At 42.5% G+C, this 17,958-nt stretch overlaps 1 protein-coding gene across 1 annotated transcript in view; it reads left to right on the top strand.

The window, feature by feature from the left end:
• Positions 1 to 17,958, top strand: part of DNAH5 (dynein axonemal heavy chain 5) — a 273,908-nt gene that overhangs the window by 64,588 nt on the left and 191,362 nt on the right. Inside the window, exons 3-8 of the mRNA XM_030856579.2 lie at positions 1,041 to 1,125; positions 3,395 to 3,555; positions 13,272 to 13,493; positions 15,306 to 15,443; positions 16,446 to 16,622; positions 17,568 to 17,681. Of these exons, the coding sequence (XP_030712439.2) occupies positions 1,041 to 1,125; positions 3,395 to 3,555; positions 13,272 to 13,493; positions 15,306 to 15,443; positions 16,446 to 16,622; positions 17,568 to 17,681 (897 nt within the window). The remainder of the gene's footprint in view (positions 1 to 1,040; positions 1,126 to 3,394; positions 3,556 to 13,271; positions 13,494 to 15,305; positions 15,444 to 16,445; positions 16,623 to 17,567; positions 17,682 to 17,958) is intronic.

Below are 17,958 nucleotides of genomic sequence, written 5' to 3'. Positions count from 1 at the left end.
CAAGCCTGTACGAGCCGGCTGTAGCCCTCTACTGGCTTTATCCCTTCCTGCAGTGCCACTTGGGTAGGGTTAATTGGGGTCAGTGGACCAATTCAGGGTGGATAACACTAAAATAGTTAAACTACAGAATGAATCAATTAAGAGTTGAGGAAATGTCCTTTTCCTTTTTCTCCTCCTCATAGCTAACATTTATTGAATATTTACCATACGTCAGTCTCTGTGCTGATTTTTATCTATTATCCCATTTAATCTTCGTAATACCAGGAAGTAGATAAAATTATTCCCCCCACAGGAGGCATAGAAGGAGACAAGTTCACACGGCTGATTCAGGCATGGAGAGACAATTGGATTTGGGATAATGCAGATGGAATAACTGAATAAAAGCTCTGAACTGTAGGAATCCCAAGTCACACTCTATGCCGTATTCAGGACCCAGAAATGTCAGGACCCGGGAGGCTTAAAGACAACATCCTGTATCAGGCTTACTGAGCCAGAGGGTGGGGAGAGGGCGGGGAGGGAGGGTTTTTTTTTTTTTTTTTTTTTTGCGGTACCCGGGCCTCTCACTGTTGTGGCCTCTCCCGTTGCGGAGCACAGGCTCCGGACGCGCAGGCTCAGCGGCCATGGCTCACGGGCCCAGCCACTCCGCGGCATGTGGGATCTTCCCGGACCGGAGCACGAACCCGTATCCCCTGCATCGGCAGGCGGACTCCCAACCACTGCGCCACCAGGGAAGCCCGACACTCATCTCTATTTATATCTGCCTTTAACAGCTCAGCACTTTAGGAAATCAGCCAATATGGAGAGACAGTCTTTTTCAAATGTGTGTATGCCACAAATATTTTTTTGATTAATCAACGCACTTCTGTGAATTTAGTCTTTACTGTGGTAAGATATTTAGTCTTTCATGGTTTTATGTTAAAAAGATACGATCCTTTCTATATGGTTTGCTGAAGTCCTATGCAGCTAAGAAAGATGATAGTAACTGCTGATTTAAACGTGGTTTCTGATTCAGTCATTACTTTGCCTTTCCTTTTTCCCAGATTGAAAGAATCGATCAGCTTTTTGCTGGTGGAGGTCTTCGTCACCTCATGTTTTACTATCAGGATGTGGAGGTAGCGGAAACAGGTATTTGAATTTGATGTGACATAACCCAGAAATGTGTTGTTAGATTGATCCAAGTATGGCATGAAGCAGGAGGCCACTGGGAGCACTGACCACTTTTACCTTGGCGGGTGGGACGAGTGGGGAGTGGTGAGGTGTGGTGGGTGAAGCCCAATGGAACAGGTTCTGTTTTCACCCCAAGCAAAGGACAAATGGTAGTGGGTATGTAGCCTGGTTGTTCTAACTTTATTTGGGATATTTTGTTTTCCTTTTCAGGCTGTGCTGGCAACTGGAGAATAATAAAATGATCTACATTTTGAGACTTCCCTTCCTTACATGTTAGTGCATTCTGTGCAGTTATGTTCTAGAACTTCTTTTGGGCATCTGCTTCCTTTCTATTTCTTTTTAGCATAGGAATTGTTGCCAGTAACAGTAGTTTTTTAGTTAAATATCATATGATGTTCATTTTCTGCTGACTGTGATTCAAAGGAATAATATTGAATGACAAGTTTAGCCATTTTCACTTAAGAAAAACTTGCAGATCTTCATGTGGGTTCAACTGGCATATCCCATTCTACTTTTATGTGAATTAATGCACTTTTAAAGCCAAACTAGGGACATAAACAAATATATTATGATGATATTAAAATCATATATAGGGTCAATCCCTTTATGACCTCTTGGAAGAAAAGGAAAATAGTTATCGCTCTTGACATACAGTGTGACCATGGTTTTTGTTTAAAAACTGAGGAAATTATGCACGCATAAATGCCTGACATTTTTCCCAAATTATCTGTTTTATGTTTTGTGGTCAGAAAGGGCACTACATTTTGAGTGAAAAAATCAGAAGACAAAAATTTTAAATCATATCCCAGATTGCAAAACATAAGCTCAGGTGAATAAGTTCACCCGTGAACGACACTGGGTGAAGCTGGCCTTTGTGTGTCAGTCTTACATTGAGTAAGAAAGATTCATGGACGTAAACGCAAATGCAAGCTTGTTCTTGTTTCCCACTCTCCCTTTAAACCTTTTCGGTAGGAGTACCTTTTTTGCTGACCTTGAATTGAAATCCAGACAACCCCATGAAGTTTTCTAGATATTCTTAGATAAGAAAAGTGCCCGTGGTTGTTTCCAATTACAAACACAGTCTCAATTCAGAAGCTAAAAATATCCAGTTGATCAAAACTAGTCGATCTAAAGTTAAATCTTCTCTACTCTTGGCCCTCCCCCTTCCTTCCATCCCCCAACACCCTTGCAGCAGGGCCCTCTGAAGGTCAGTGTTTGCAGTGGTGGAGGAGCCCGTGGGTCTCCTTTTCTCCCTCAACTTCTCCTTCCACCCCTTGCCCAATCATGTTAATCATAGTTTCTGACTGAGTCAGGCTTGAAGCAGGGCAGAGATTACGGCTAAGAGGTAGCGGCCAAGGTTTTACTTGACTGACATCTGTCGTGAGCTGACTGGCCTGGCGTTCTCTGGGCCTTGCTCAGATGGGAAGACTGAGGCACAGAAAGATTAAGTAACTTGCTCCAGGTCACGTGGCTCGGAAGCTCAGCCCGAGATGGAAACCCCGGGAGACTGACTGCAGAGCCCACGTCACCCATCCCTATGCCGTCCTACCGCTACAGCAGCCTTCTGACTCTAGCGATACTGCAGGCCCAGCTGGACCAGGACAGCAGGAGGTAGACGTTCTGGAGTTCTGTAGTCAGAACAGGTTTTTCATGTCGGCTCTGTTGGTGTGTGACTTGGCGCGGGTCACCGCTGCTCTCAGGGTTGTAGGGAGTTTTAATAACGTAGACACGGTGCCAAGCAGAGGGCCTCACACAGGACACACGCCAATAGATGCTGTCTCCTTCCTCACCCTTTCTCCCATGAATGATGACTTTTGTAGCTCCAGCAAGAAGCTGCTCTGGACCAAACTGTCTTACTCCGGTTTCTCCCATTCCGGTTTTTGCCTGGGGCAACAGTTTTGAAATGAACTGTGGTCTGCAGTCGAGCAGAGCCTTTTATTTACTTTTTTATTTATTTTATTGACATATAATTGACTTACAATATTAGATTAGTTTCAGGTGTACAGTGCAGGGATTCGATATTTTTGTCCATCGTAAAATGATCACCATGATAAAGAAGATCCTTTTAGGATCCCTTTAGGCCTCAGGCTCGAGGTTGTCCAAGAGGTGGAACTTCTAGGGCACGTGGCTGAGTCAACATATCAATATTTTAACAAGGAAACTTCATTCTAAGAGGCGACCACATGGAAATAGTATTCGTAAAACTAAAATTCTTTTGCATTTGTAGGGCAACTTGGCTCTCCAGGAGGAATAAATCGTATTTCTGGAAAGATTAAAAAACCTAAGGTGTTCGTGACGGAGGGAAAAGATGTTGCTCTTACTGGGGTTTGTGTGTTCTTCATCAGGACCAACCCTTCCAGACCCATCACCCCTGAGAACATTCATCAGGTAAGAGGCAACAGCAATCCTTTATCCCAAATTACCAAAAATCACATAAATTCTACCAAAATATCCCTTCCCATGGAAACAACCATCATATTAAGTATTTAAAACTACTTTCAAAGAAATATTTTAGAAGCACTAAAAGCGAGCAATTAAGAGGACAGTTCCTTAAAATCTGTTGAGTAAGAGGACTTAATATTCAATTTATTAACAAAAATTGATATAACATTGTATCTGTGAGTGTGTGTGAAACAGTGAGGTCTTTCCTTTTAAAAACAATTCCTCTACATCATTTACTTAATGGCATATTTCTTACATTTAAAATAAGATTTATTACAGCGGATACACCCTTGAACAGCACAGGTTTGAATTGTGTGGGTCCATTTATACATGGATTTTTTTCAGTAGTAAATACTACCGTACTATATGGTCCACGGCTGAATCTGAGGATGCGAAACCAGGGATAAGAAACTGCGGATATGGAGGGCTGGCTATACGTTACACCCAGATTTTCCAACTGCTTGTAGGGTGGGAGCCCGTAACCCCAGCATTACTCAAGGGTCTTCTGTATAACTTTATTTTTTTTTTGCAAAATAAAATGCATCTGTACAAGTCTCCCCTTCCTTCAATGGGTGCATTAGCTGCTTGGAGCAAATAAACTGGTAAACATCTGGTATTCTACTTATTTCTGCTTTTATTTTTATTTATTTTAAAATCTTTTTAAAAAATTATTTATTTATTTATTTTGGTGCGTCGGGTCTTCGTTGCTGGGCACGGGCTTTCTCCAGTTGCAGTGAGCGGGGGCTACTCTTCGTTGTGCTGCACAGGCTCTAGGCGTGTGGGCTTCAGTAGTTGTGGCTCATGGGCTCAATAGTTGTGGTGCACGGCCTTAGTTGCTCCGCGGCATGTGAGATCTTCCTGGACCAGGGATTGAACCCATGTCCCCTGCATTGGCAGGCGGATTCTTAACCACTGTGCCACCAGGGAAGTCCCTATGCTTTTTTTAAAAAAATTTATTTATTTGGCTGTGCTGGGTCTTAGTCGTGGCATGCGGGATCTTTAGTTGCAGCATGGATGTGGGATCTAATTCCCTGACCAGGGATCGAACCTAGGATCCCTGCATTGGGAGCGCAGAGTCTTAACCACTGGACCATCAGGGAAGTCACCCCATGCTTTTATTTGATGATTGAAATTTAGAAGAGTATAAAGCTTATGTCTTAACTAGGTGTCAAAATAATAATTTACTGGATCAAGAGACAATATACAAACAGACCATCTACCAAAAGACTTTGACCGACAGCCCGCAGCAATCTGCTCAGGAAATCAACCTCCCTTACCTGCAATAAACAACACAGGTAGCCAGACAGCTGTGTCAACCTGGTAGGAAGCCAGCTAGGAAATGAATTAATAACTCCTCTAACAATTGGTCGAAATGGCCAGGACTTGATTCATGAATGCCAGCCTCAATTTTTTTTTTTTTAACATCTTTATTGGGGTATAATTGCTTTACAATGGTGTGTTAGTTTCTGCTTTATAACAAAGTGAATCAGTCATACATAAACATATGTTCCCATATGTCTTCCCTCTTGCGTCTCCCTCCCTCCCATCCTCCCTATCCCACCCCTCCAGGCTGTCACAAAGCACCGAGCCAATATCCCTGTGCCATGCGGCTGCTTCCCACTAGCTATCTACCTTACTACGTTTGTTAGTGTGTATATGCCCATGACTCTCTCTCGCCCTGTCACAGCTCACCCTTCCCCCTCCCCATAACCTCAAGTCCGTTCTCTAGGAGGTCTGCGTCTTTATTCCTGCTTTACCCCTAGGTTCTTCATGACATTTTTTTTCTTAAATTCCATATATATGTGTTAGCCTACGGTATTTGTCTTTTTCTTTCTGACTTACTTCACTCTGTATGACAGACTCTAGGTCTATCCACCTTATTACAAATAGCTCAATTTCGTTTCTTTTTATGGCTGAGTAATATTCCATTGTATATATGTGCCACATCTTCTTTATCCATTCATCTGATGATCGGCACTTAGGTTGTTTCCATCTCTAGGCTATTGTAAATAGAGCTGCAATGAACATTTTGGTACATGACTCTTTTTGAATTTTGGTTTTCTCAGGGTATATGCCCAGTAGTGGGATTGCTGGGTCATATGGTAGTTCTATTTGTAGTTTTTTAAGGAACCTCCATACTGTTCTCCATAGTGGCTGAACCAATTCACATTCCCACCAGCAGTGCAAGAGTGTTCCCTTTTCTCCACACCCTCTCCAGCATTTATTGTTTCTAGATTTTTTGATGATGGCCATTCTGACTGGTGTGAGATGATATCTCATTGTAGTTTTGATTTGCATTTCTCTAATGATTAATGATGTTGAGCATTCTTTCATGTGTTTGTTGGCAGTCTGTATATCTTCTTTGGAGAAATGTCTATTTAGGTCTTCTGCCCATTTTTGGATTGGGTTGTTTGTTTTCTTGTTATTGAGCTGCATGAGCTGCTTGTAAATTTTGGAGATTAATCCTTTGTCGGTTGCTTTATTTGCAAATATTTTCTCCCATTCTGAGGGTTGTCTTTTGATCTTGTTTATGGTTTCCTTTGCTGTGCAAAAGCTTTGAAGTTTCATTAGGTCCCATTTGTTTATTTTTGTTTTTATTTCCATTACTCTAGGAGGTGGGTCAGAAAGGATCTTGCTGTGATTTATGTCATAGAGTGTTCTGCCTATGTTTTCCTCTAAGAGTTTGATAGTTTCTGGCCTTACCTTTAGGTCTTTAATCCATTTTGAGCTTATTTTTGTGTATGGTGTTAGGGAGTGATCTAATCTCATACTTTTACATGTAGCTGTCCAGTTTTCCCAGCACCACTTATTGAAGAGGCTGTCCTTTCTCCACTGTACGTTACTGCCACCTTTATCAAAGATAAGGTGTCCATATGTGCATGGGTTTATCTCTGGGCTTTCTATCCTGTTCCATTGATCTATCTTTCTGTTTTTGTGCCAGTACCATACCGTCTTGATAACTGTAGCTTTGTAGTATAGTCTGAAGTCAGGGAGCCTGATTCCTCCAGTTCCTTCTTTCGTTCTCAAGATTGCTTTGGCTATTCGGGGTCTTTTGTGTTTCCATACAAATTGCAAAATTTTTTGTTCTAGTTCTGTGAAAAATGCCAGTGGTAGTTTGATAGGGATTGCATTGAATCTATAGATTGCTTTGGGTAGTAGAGTCATTTTCACAATGTTGATTCTTCCAATCCAAGAACATGGTATATCTCTCCATCTATTTGTATCATCTTTAATTTCTTTCATCAGTGTCTTATAATTTTCTGCATACAGGTCTTTTGTCTCCTTAGGTAGGTTTATTCCTAGATATTTTATTCTTTTTGTTGAAATGGTAAATGGGAGTGTTTTCTTGATTTCACTTTCAGATTTTTCATCATTAGTATATAGGAATGCCAGAGATTTCTGTGCATTAATTTTGTATCCTGCCACTTTACCAAATTCATTGATTAGCTCTAGTAGTCTTCTGGTAGCATCTTTAGGGTTCTCTATGTATAGGATCATGTCATCTGCAAACAGTGACAGCTTTACTTCTTCTTTTCCGATTTGGATTCCTTTTATTTCCTTTTCTTCTCTGATTGCTGTGGCTAAAACTTCCAAAACTATGTTGAATAAGAGTGGTGAGAGTGGGCAACCTTGTCTTGTTCCTGATCTTAGTGGAAATGCTTTCAGTTTTTCACCATTGAGGATGATGTTTGCTGTGGGCTTGTCATATATGGCCTTTATTATGTTGAGGAAAGTTCCCTCTATGCCTACTTTCTGCAGGGTTTTTATCATAAAGGGGTGTTGAATTTTGTCAAAAGCTTTCTCTGCATCTATTGAGATGATCATATGGTTTTTCTCCTTCAATTTGTTAATATGGTTTATCACATTGATAGATTTGCGTATATTGAAGAATCCTTGCATTCCTGGAATAAACCCCACTTGATCATGGTGTATGATCCTTTTAATGTGCTTTTGGATTCTGTTTGCTAGTATTTTGTTGAGGATTTTTGCATCTATGTTCATCAGTGATATTGCCTGTAGTTTTCTTTCTTTGTGACATCCTTGTCTGGTTTTGGTATCAAGGTGATGGTGGCCTCGTAGAAGGAGTTTGGGAGTGTTCCTCCCTCTGCTATATTTTGGAAGAGTTTGAGAAGGATAGGTGTTAGCTCTTCTCTAAATGTTTGATAGAAATCGCCTGTGAAGCCATCTGGTCCTGGACTTTTCTTTGTTGGAAGATTTTTAATCACAGTTTCAATTTCAGTGCTTGTGATTGGTCTGTTCATATTTTCTATTTCTTCCTGATTCAGTCTTGGCAGGTTGTGCATTTCTAAGAATTTGTCCATTCCTTCCAGATTGTCCATTTTATTGGCATAGAGTTGCTTGTAGTAATCTCTCATGATCTCTTTTATTTCTGCAGTGTCAGTTGTTACCTCTCCTTTTTCATTTCTAATTCTATTGATTTGAGTCTTCTCCCTTTTTTTCTTGATGAGTCTGGCTAGTGGTTTATCTATTTTGTTTATCTTCTCAAAGAACCAGCTTTTAGTTTTATTGATCTTTGCTATTGTTTCCTTCATTTCTTTTTCATTTATTTCTGATCTGATTTTTATGATTTCTTTCCTTCTGCTAGCTTTGGGGTTTTTTTGTTCTTCTTTCTCTAATTGCTTGAGGTGCAAGGTTAGGTTGTTTATTCGAGATGTTTCCTGCTTCTTAAGGTGGGCTTGTATTGCTATAAACTTCCCCCTTAGAACTGCTTTTGCTGCATCCCACAGGTTTTGGGTCGTTGTGTCTCCATTGTCATTTGTTTCTAGGTATTTTTTGATTTCCTCTTTGATTTCTTCAGTGATCACTTCGTTATTAAGTAGTGTATTGTTTAGCTTCCATATGTTTGTATTTTTTACAGACCTTTTCCTGTAATTGGTATCTAGTCTCATGGCGTTGTGGTCAGAAAAGATACTTGATACAATTTCAATTTTCTTAAATTTACCAAGGCTTGATTTGTGACCTAAGATATGATCTATCCTGGAGAATGTTCCATGAGCACTTGAGAAAAATGTGTATTCTGTTGTTTTTGGATGGAGTGTCCTATAAATATCAATTAAGTCCATCTTGTTTAATGTATCATTTAAAGCTTGTGTTTCCTTATTTATTTTCATTTTGGATGATCTGTCCATGGGTGAAAGTGGGATGTTTAAGTCCCCTACTATGAATGTGTTACTGTCGATTTCCCCTTTTATGGCTGTTAGTATTTGCCTTATGTATTGAGGTGCTCCTATGTTGGGTGCATAAATATTTACAATTGTTATATCTTCTTCTTGGATCGATCCCTTGATCATTATGTAGTGTCCTTCTTTGTCTCTTTTAATAGTCCTTATTTTAAAGTCTATTTTGTCTGATATGAGAATTGCTACTCCAGCTTTCTTTTGGTTTCCATTTGCATGGAATATCTTTTTCCATCCCCTTACTTTCAGTCTGTATGTGTCTCTAGGTCTGAAGTGGGTCTCTTGTAGACAGCATATATAAGGGTCTTGTTTTTGTATCCATTCAGCTAATCTGTGTCTTTTGGTGGGAACATTTAGTCCATTTACATTTAAGGTAATTATCGATATGTATGTTCCTATTCCCATTTTCTTAATTGTTTTGGGTTTGTTATTATAGGTCTTTTCCTTCTCTTGTGTTTCTTGCCTAGAGAAGATCCTTTAGCATTTGTTGTAAAGCTGGTTTGGTGGTGCTGAACTCTCTCAGCTTTTGCTTGTCTGTAAAGGTTTTAATTTCTCCATCAAATCTGAATGAGATCCTTGCTGGGTAGAGTAGTCTTGGCTGCAGGTTTTTCTCCTTCATCACTTTCAGTATGTCCTGCCACTCCCTTCTGGCTTGTAGGGTTTCTGCTGAGAGATCAGCTGTTAACCTTATGGGGATTCCCTTATGTGTTATTTGTTGTTTTTCCCTTGCTGCTTTTAATATGCTTTCTTTGTATTTAATTTTTGAAAGTTTGATTAATATGTGCCTTGGCGTATTTCTCCTTGTATTTATCCTGTATGGGACTTGCTGTGCTTCCTGGACTTGATTAACTATTTCCTTTCCCATATTAGGGAAGTTTTCAACTATAATCTCTTCAAATATTTTCTCAGTCCCTTTCTTTTTCTCTTCTTCTTCTGGAACCCCTATAATTCGAATGTTGGTGCGTTTAATGTTGTCCCAGAGGTCTCTGAGACTGTCCTCAGTTCTTTTCATTCTTTTTTCTTTATTCTGCTCTGCAGTAGTTATTTCCACTATTTTATCTTCCAGGTCACTTATCCGTTCTTCTGCCTCAGTTATTCTGCTATTGATCCTATCTAGAGTACTTTTAATTTCATTTATTGTGTTGTTCATCGTTGCTTGTTTCATCTTTAGTTCTTCTAGGTCCTTGTTAACTGATTCTTGCATTTTGTCCAATCTATTGTCCATTCTATCTCCAAGATTTCGGATCAACCTTACTATCATTATTCTGAATTCTTTTTCAGGTAGACTGCCTATTTCCTCTTCATTTGTTAGGTCTGGTGCATTTTTATCTTGCTCTTTTATCTGCTGTGTGTTTTTCTGTCTTCTCATTTTGCTTATCTTACTGTGTTTGGGGTCTCCTTTTTGCAGGCTGCAGGTTCGTAGTTCCTCCTGTTTTTGATGTCTGTCTCCAGTGGCTAAGATTGGTTCAGTGGGTTGTGTAGGCTTCCTGGTGGAGGGGACTAGTGCCTGTGTTGTGGTGGATGAGGCTGGATCTTGTCTCTCTAGTGGGCAGGTTCACGTCTGGTGGTGTGTTTTGGGGTGTCTGTGGCCTTATTATGATTTTAGGCAGCCTCTCTGCTAATGGGTGGGGTTGTGTTCCTGTTTTGCTAGTTGTTTGGCATAGGTTTTCCAGCACTGTGGCTTGCTGGTCGTTGACTGAAGCTGGGTGCTGGTGTTAAGATGGAGGTCTCTGGGAGATTTTCGCCGTTTGATATTATGTGGAGCTGGGAGGTCTCTTGTTGACCAGTGTCCTGAAGTTGGCTCTCCTACCTCAGAGGCAGAGCCCTGCCTCCTGGCTGGAGCACCAAAAGCTTTTCATCCACACGGCTCAGGATAAAAGGGAGAAAAAGTAGAGGGAATTAGTAGAAGTATGAGGAAAGAAAGAAGGAAAGGAGGGTAGGAAGGAAGGAAGAAAGAAAGAAGCAAAGAAGAAAAGAAGGCAAGAAGGAAAGAAAGGAGGGAGGGAGGGGGGAGGAAGGAAGGAAGGAGGGAAAGAAGGAAAAAGGACAGAAAGAAAGAAGATACAGTAAATATAAAATAAAGTATAATAAAGTTATTGAATTAAAAAATTCTTATTTAGAAAAAAAAAAAGGGACGGATAGAACCTTAGGACAAATGCTGGAAGCAAAGCTATACAGACAAAATCTTACACAGAAGCATACACATACACCCTCACTAAAAGAGGTAAATGGGGAAAAATCATAAATCTTGCTGTCAGAGACCACCTCCTCAATTTGGGATGATTCGTTGTCTAAAGGAGGGAAGGAAGGAAGGAAAGAAAGAAAGAAAGAACGAAGGTAAAGTATAATAACGTTATTAAAATTAATTATTAAGAAAAAAAATTTTAAAAAAAACCACGGACGGATAGAACCCTAGGACAAATGGTGGAAGCAAGACTATACAGACAAGCTCTCACACAGAAGCATACACATACACACTCACAAAAAGAGGAAAAGGGAAAGAATCATAGATCTTGCTCCTAAAGTCCACTTCCTTAATTTGGGATGATTGGTTGTCCATTCAGGTATTCCACAGATGCAGGGTATATCAAGTTGATTGTGGAGCTTTAATCCGCTGCTTCTGAGGCTGCTGGGAGAGATCTCCCCTTCTCCTCCTTGCTCTCACAGCTCCCAGGGCTCAGCTTTGGATTTGGCCCTGCCACTGCGTGTAGGTCGCTGGAGGGCGTCTGTTTTTTGCTCAGACAGGATGGGGTTAAAAGAGCCGCTGATTCGGGGGCTCTGGCGCACTCAGGCCGGCGGGGAGGGAGGGGCACGGAGTGTGGGGGCGGGCCTGGGGTGGCAAAGGCCGGCGTAACTTTGCACCAGCCTGAGGCGCACTGTGCGTTCCCCCGGGGAAGTTGTCCCTGGATCCCGGGAACCTGGCAGTGGCGGGCTGCACAGGCTCCGCGGAAGAGGGGTGTGGAGAGTGACCTGTGCTCGCACACAGGCCCCTTGGTGGCTGCAGCAGCAGCCTTAACATCTCCCGCCCGCCTCTGGGGTCCGCGCTTTTAGTCGCGGCTTGCGCCCGTCTCTGGATCAACCGCGGCTCGCGCCCGTCTCTGGATTCCGCGCTTTCAGCCGCGGCTCGCGCCCGTCTCTGGAGTTCCTTTAAGCAGCATTCTTAAACCCCTCTCCTCACGCCCCAGGAAACAAAGAGGGAAGAAAAAGTCTCCTGCCTCTTTGGCAGGTGCAGACTTTTCCCCGGACTCCCTCCCGGCCAGCCGTGGCGTACTAACACCTTCAGGCTATGTTCAAGCCGCCAACCCCAGTCCTCTTCCTGCGCTCCGTCCGAAACCCGAGCCTCAGAGCCTCAGCTCGCAGCCCCGCCCGCCCCGGCGGGTGAGCAGACAAGCCTCTCGGGCTGGTGAGTGCGGGTCGGCACCGATCCTCTGTGCGGGAATCTCCCCGCTTTGCCCTCCCCAACCCTGTTGCTGTGCTCTCCTCCGCGGCTTCGAAGCTCCCCCCTCCGCCTCCCGCAGTCTCCGCCCGCGAAGGGGCTTCCTAGTGTGTGGAAACTTTTCCTCCTTCACAGCTGCCTCCCACTGGTGCAGGTGCCGTCCCTATTCTTTTGTCTCTGTTTTTTCTTTTTTCCTTTTGCCCTACCCAGGTACGTGGGGAGTTTCTTGCCTTTTGGGAGGTCTGAGGTCTTCTGCCAGCCTTCAGTAGGTGTTCTGTAGGAGTTGTTCCACGTGTAGATGTATTTCTGGTGTATCTGTGGGGAGGAAGGTGATCTCCGCGTCTTACTCTTCCGCCATCTTCCGCCTTCCCCCTCCACTCTACTCTTGAGCAAAGTTTTTTGATTGTTGTATTTTTCAGTTCTACTGTTCTCATTTGTTTTTATTCTTATAACTTATAGTTCTTTGTTTACATTTTCTATTTTTCCCATTTCTTCTCCGGAGGGATCGAATCAGCGCATGTCCCCGGCGCCGGCTGACCCGGGGCCGCAGTGCCGCCGCGCTGGGTCTGTGCGTGGTCAGCTCGGCCGGCCCCCACCACACCTCCAGCCTCAATTTTTGTCTGTACTTTCAACATACTTCCTTGGGGCCAACCAGAGAAGGCCAAGTGTGCACCCTTAACCAATCACACAGGGTGCCCTGCTTCTAGTGAGCCCACCTTCAGCTTCCCCAGGCCAACAACCTCCCCTCAGGGCCCACCTGAGCCTCCCTTTTCTCCACTAGGAAGCTTTCCCACTCCTCTGCCTGCTTTTGAGTCTCTGCTGAAATGCAAGTGATGGTGGCCGACTCCCTTGCTATTGCAAGGAATCAATTCTTGCTCTGAATAAACAGCCTTTGCTTTTCTCATTTGGTTGGTCTTCATTTATTCCCATAGGATATTTGGTTAATGAACACCATCAGAAATGACTCAGTAGCTAGGTTGCAGTTGAAGATAATTTTTACCATGAAGGTTTTCCCGATTGTTTTGCAGGAGGTGAGCTTCAACATGCTTGACACTGCAGACGGGGGTTTGCTCAACAGTGTGAGACGTCTGCTGTCGGACATCTTCATTCCTGCTCTCAGGGCCACAAGCCACGGCTGGGGTGAGCTCGAGGGCCTTCCGGAAGCCTCCAGCCTTCAGCAGGAGTTCCTGGGCTCCCTGGAAGGCTTCGTGAGTGTCCTGGTCAGTGCACAGGAGAGTTTGAAGGAGAAGGTAAGAACAAACATGTTATTCCTTCAAACATTATCTGATGGTGAACAAATCAATATGTAAGTGTGTAATACTTCTCTTAGAGGGCCTTGATTCCACTACTTGCAAATCTTGAAAATATTTTGTGGGTGTTTTTGTTGCCCCCTGAAGAGGTGGTGGTGACTAGATTTAAATTTCTATAATTTGGAGTGATGAGTGCATTAGGGGTTCCAAAGAAATGTTGGCCGCAATGGAGGATTTTACGCTGTCATGTCAGATGTTGGACTGCAAAGAGAAGAGTATGAAGTGCTTCTGGTATTGCTCTGCAGCCTAGAAGGAAAGGAATTTGGAGCCAGAGTGTGGTGTGTGGTGTGTGTGTGTGTGTGTGTGTGTGTGTGTGTGTGTGTGTGTGTGTGGGGATGGTTAGTGATAGCTGTGTGCTGGGGGAAGATGGGGGGGTGATGGTGGGTAGGGATGGGAGGAAGTCTTGAAGAGGAGGGAGAAGGAGAGACGAATTGACATATCTAGAGAGAGTGGGTTGGGTTCTGTGGTCCAGCCAGTGAGCAAAAGGGCCTTTAAGAATCAGTTTGGCATTTTCAGGATTTAGCTTCAATAAAATTTGTGCCACCTACAGTAAACCTGTGTTAGTGATTACCTGGGGTAGATGGTGGTGGATACAAAACCGTGATAGATGACAGCCCAGGGCAGGCATGTGTGGGAGATAGAGAAATGGATCCCATTAGACCAATGGCAGTGTAACGTTCACTACTCTCCAGGGAATACTGAGAACTTTTGGGACCTATTGGGATATTGGCAGGGCGGGATGCTATAGGCCTTTTAAAGGATGTGGGATGGGGGAGTTGACTAAATGTTATCCAGACAGGGGCAGGATGATTCCAGCTAACATCTGAGCTCTATTTGCAATTAACTATGATGCAGGCCATCCTAAATGCAAGTTGAGCCAAATTAAATAGTTGTTCTACTGAAAAGAGTAGTGTTTTCATATGGTTCCACTTCATACTGCGGTAGAGGTTTTAAAAAATGTGGGATGGAACCTCACACAGGAGACAGGCAGTGCCACTTCATGAAGCCTGGAAGCCTCCCCTGTAAAACCAAGGAGAGGTCCAGGAGGTGTGGCAGACGGAGGGTGCAGTGTCTGTCAGGAGTGAGGAGTGGGGCGCTGAGACCTCAATTGAGAGACTCACAGGGCCAGGTGCACTCTTACCAGAAGGAAAATGTCCTCATCAAATATTGAGGTGTTTTGGGGTTATGTGTGTTTAAAAATATCCTAGGTTTCTTTGTCAAGTCAAAATCCAACACACCTCTTTTCCTACCCCTCTCCACCCCTCCCTCCTGAAATGAATCTGTGTATTTGCCATTGAACTTGCTAACCATAAGGAAGTTTTTGGATAAGGACATGAACGTCTTTTCCTCTGGTTAGTTTCCAAAAAGAATATGATAGATTAGAATTACCCCTCCCCCCCAGTCAATTTTTTTGAAGGCCCCCCACTTTCTTTGGTTTCATGAGTTGACTACTTAATTTCCAAGTTCCCTATCAATTCTCAAATTCTGTGATATTATGTCTCTCTCTCTCTCTCTCTAGTTCACTGTTTGGTGGTTTTTTTTTTGACCCAAAATTTGACCTCAGAACCAATCAGCTCTACTGGTGTGCTCAATGCAATATGTCTCACTGTGTTTTCAAGGACATTTCTCAGGAAGCAAGATAGTTTAGACTAGAGAGAATCCCCTTAAGATCCTTTTGGATCAGTCAGAAGTGTGTGTGTTTGTGTGTGTTAAAATAGCATCATCTGATTATTTAACTTTCATTTTAATTAGGTGAACCTTCAAAAGTGTGACATATTTGAACTGAAAACGCTGAAGGAACCTGTAGACTACTTGACTCTAGCTAATAACCCTGAGACTTTGGAAAAAATAGAAGGTTGTATGAAAGTATGGATCAAACAAACAGAGCAGGTAATTTTCAGAAACGAAACAACAGAAACTAGCTATCTGAACACTGACTAGTTCAGATGCCATGTTACTGAAGCAGCCAGTGGAAGAAGGTATGTCACATCCCATTCCCATTTGCCTAAGTATTTTACCACAAGTCCCTAACAAGGTGACAGGTGCAATGCAATTTTAATTTATAGTCATTAGTTAAGAGATAGTAAGAATTCTAGGAGATGAAAGTAAATAACTTTATATAACTAAATGACTGTACTTGGCCAGTTTTTTTTCTGAAAGGTGTAAGTTACTTTGAAGAGAATCTCTCTGTAGAAGTACAAGAAGCTTTCTAATTCAGTGTGTCCTCCAAAACAAAGCTCAAGACTTAACCTTAAAAAAAAATATTTTCAGGGCTTCCCTGGTGGTGCAGTGGTTGAGAGTCCGCCTGCTGATGCAGGGGACACGGGTTCGTGCCCCGGTCCGGGAAGATCCCACATGCCGTGGAGCGGCTGGGCCCGTGAGCCATGGCCGCTGAGCCTGCGCGTCCGGAGCCTGTGCTCTGCAATGGGAGAGGCCGCAACAGTCAGAGGCCCGCGTACCGCAAAAAAAAAAAAAAATTAAAAATAAATAAATATTTTCAGAAAAGTCCCAAGTGAAGCTGGATGTTACATCAATAAGGAAGCATAATGGAAATTAACCAACTGAAGGCATGAGGGCTTTCCAAGGTTATTGTTCTCTGAGGTTCTAAGTGAATAGCCAAGAAACTTTCTGAGGTCACGTCCTCCGAAAGTTCATGAAAGCTCCTTTAACAAATAGTTTTCCGTTAGAATGAGTCAACTAAATTTTTGTTGAAATTTAAAAAATGGATACATGTTAAGTTAGTAAAAGGCTGTCATTTGAAGCATGCAGATGAATAAAAATATATCACGATTCAGATAGCAGAATTCACTTCTTTCCTTATGTTTTGCTTATGTATAACTTTTATATCTCCAGCCCTACTCACTGGTTCATGGGCCTTCTGTGCACTTGCAGGTCCTTGCTGGAAGCAATCAGCTACGGACGGAAGCGGATGACCTTGGGCCCCGAGCAGAGTTGGAGTACTGGAAAAGAAGACTGTCTAGATTTAACTACCTTCTGGATCAGTGGAAGAGCCCAGATGTGAAGGCTGTGTTGGCAGTGCTTGCTGCTTCCAGGTCGAAACTTCTGAAGGTTGCTTTTCGCTTTACGAAGTGGGAATGAGAATTCTGTATGCATATGTCCTGGGGGAATTAGGAACAGAAAAATGTCATTCTACTTCTATGAAAACGACTTTAAGGTTGGATTATACTGTCCTTTTATAATTTTGGATACTGTGGAAATAGCCTTTGAATGAAAGGTATTTGTTGGCTGGTGTACATGTATGTATGTGTATTATTAGAGGGCATTGCAAGTCATTAAGATGTAACATAATAACACAATTGTATGTATATTATGAATTCAGACCAACGAGGAGTAGTAATAATGAAACCTTACCTTATCTATTTTTTTTTTTTTTTTAGCACTGGTGTATTTGTTTTATATCCCTGTGTAACAAATTACCCCAACACTTAGCCCCCTGAAACAACAAACATTATCTCATAGTCTGTGGGTCAGGGATTTGGGTGCAGCTTAGCTGGGAGCATCTGACTTGAGATCTAGCCTGAGGCTGCAGTCAGGGTGTTGGCTCATCTGAAGGCCTGACTGGGATTTGCTTCCAAGTTGCTTATGTGATTGTTGTGGGATTCAGTTCCTTGCCGGCTGTGGGCTGGAGGCTCCCTTCCGTTCTTTACCACAGACAATATGGGAGTGAGGTGCAAAATGGATTCAGCAGTCTGTGGAGGAGCAAGGGTGTAGGTTTAAATGGAGGTGCTGCCCTCTTGAGGCTTTGTCCTAGTTATTGAATAGATGTCCTAAGAGAAGGCCTGGAAGAGATACCTTTGAAAATGTTGTCAAAAAATTTAAATTGCTCTTCCGTGTGGCAATGCCCCCCACCCCTCTGGATTCAGTTTTATGTGAGATGCATAGGGCAGACTGAAAGTCTGACCCATGGGACTTGTGATGACTTTTAGCAGCTGTTATAGTGGAATTTCCTCTATTAATAATTGCATTAAAATTTCTTCCCTGTACTGTGCTTAGACTTGGCGGGAGATGGATATTCGAATCACTGATGCAGCTAATGAAGCAAAGGACAATGTCAAATATCTGTACACACTTGAGAAATGCTGTGACCCCTTGTACAGTAGTGACCCTGTGAGTTAGAGATTTCTACCCCCTTGGTGTACTGATGACCCTTTCGCACTAACCGAATTGAGTGTGGAGTTTTGGTTTGTGATTATTACAGTCTGTTGGAAAAGTCTTAGAAACTTCTTTTTATTCTTAAGAAAGTTATATATATATATATACATATATATATATATATACTTGTGTATCTACTTCTGTGTCTCTATATATCTATATATATATAATATTTATATCATATATCTGTCTGTCTAGCATCTATTTATCTATCCAGATAAGATGGACAGGA

This window comes from Globicephala melas, chromosome 3, assembly GCF_963455315.2.
Source record: "Globicephala melas chromosome 3, mGloMel1.2, whole genome shotgun sequence".
NCBI lineage: Eukaryota > Metazoa > Chordata > Mammalia > Artiodactyla > Delphinidae > Globicephala > Globicephala melas.
This window is presented reverse-complemented; position numbering and strand designations above follow the sequence as displayed.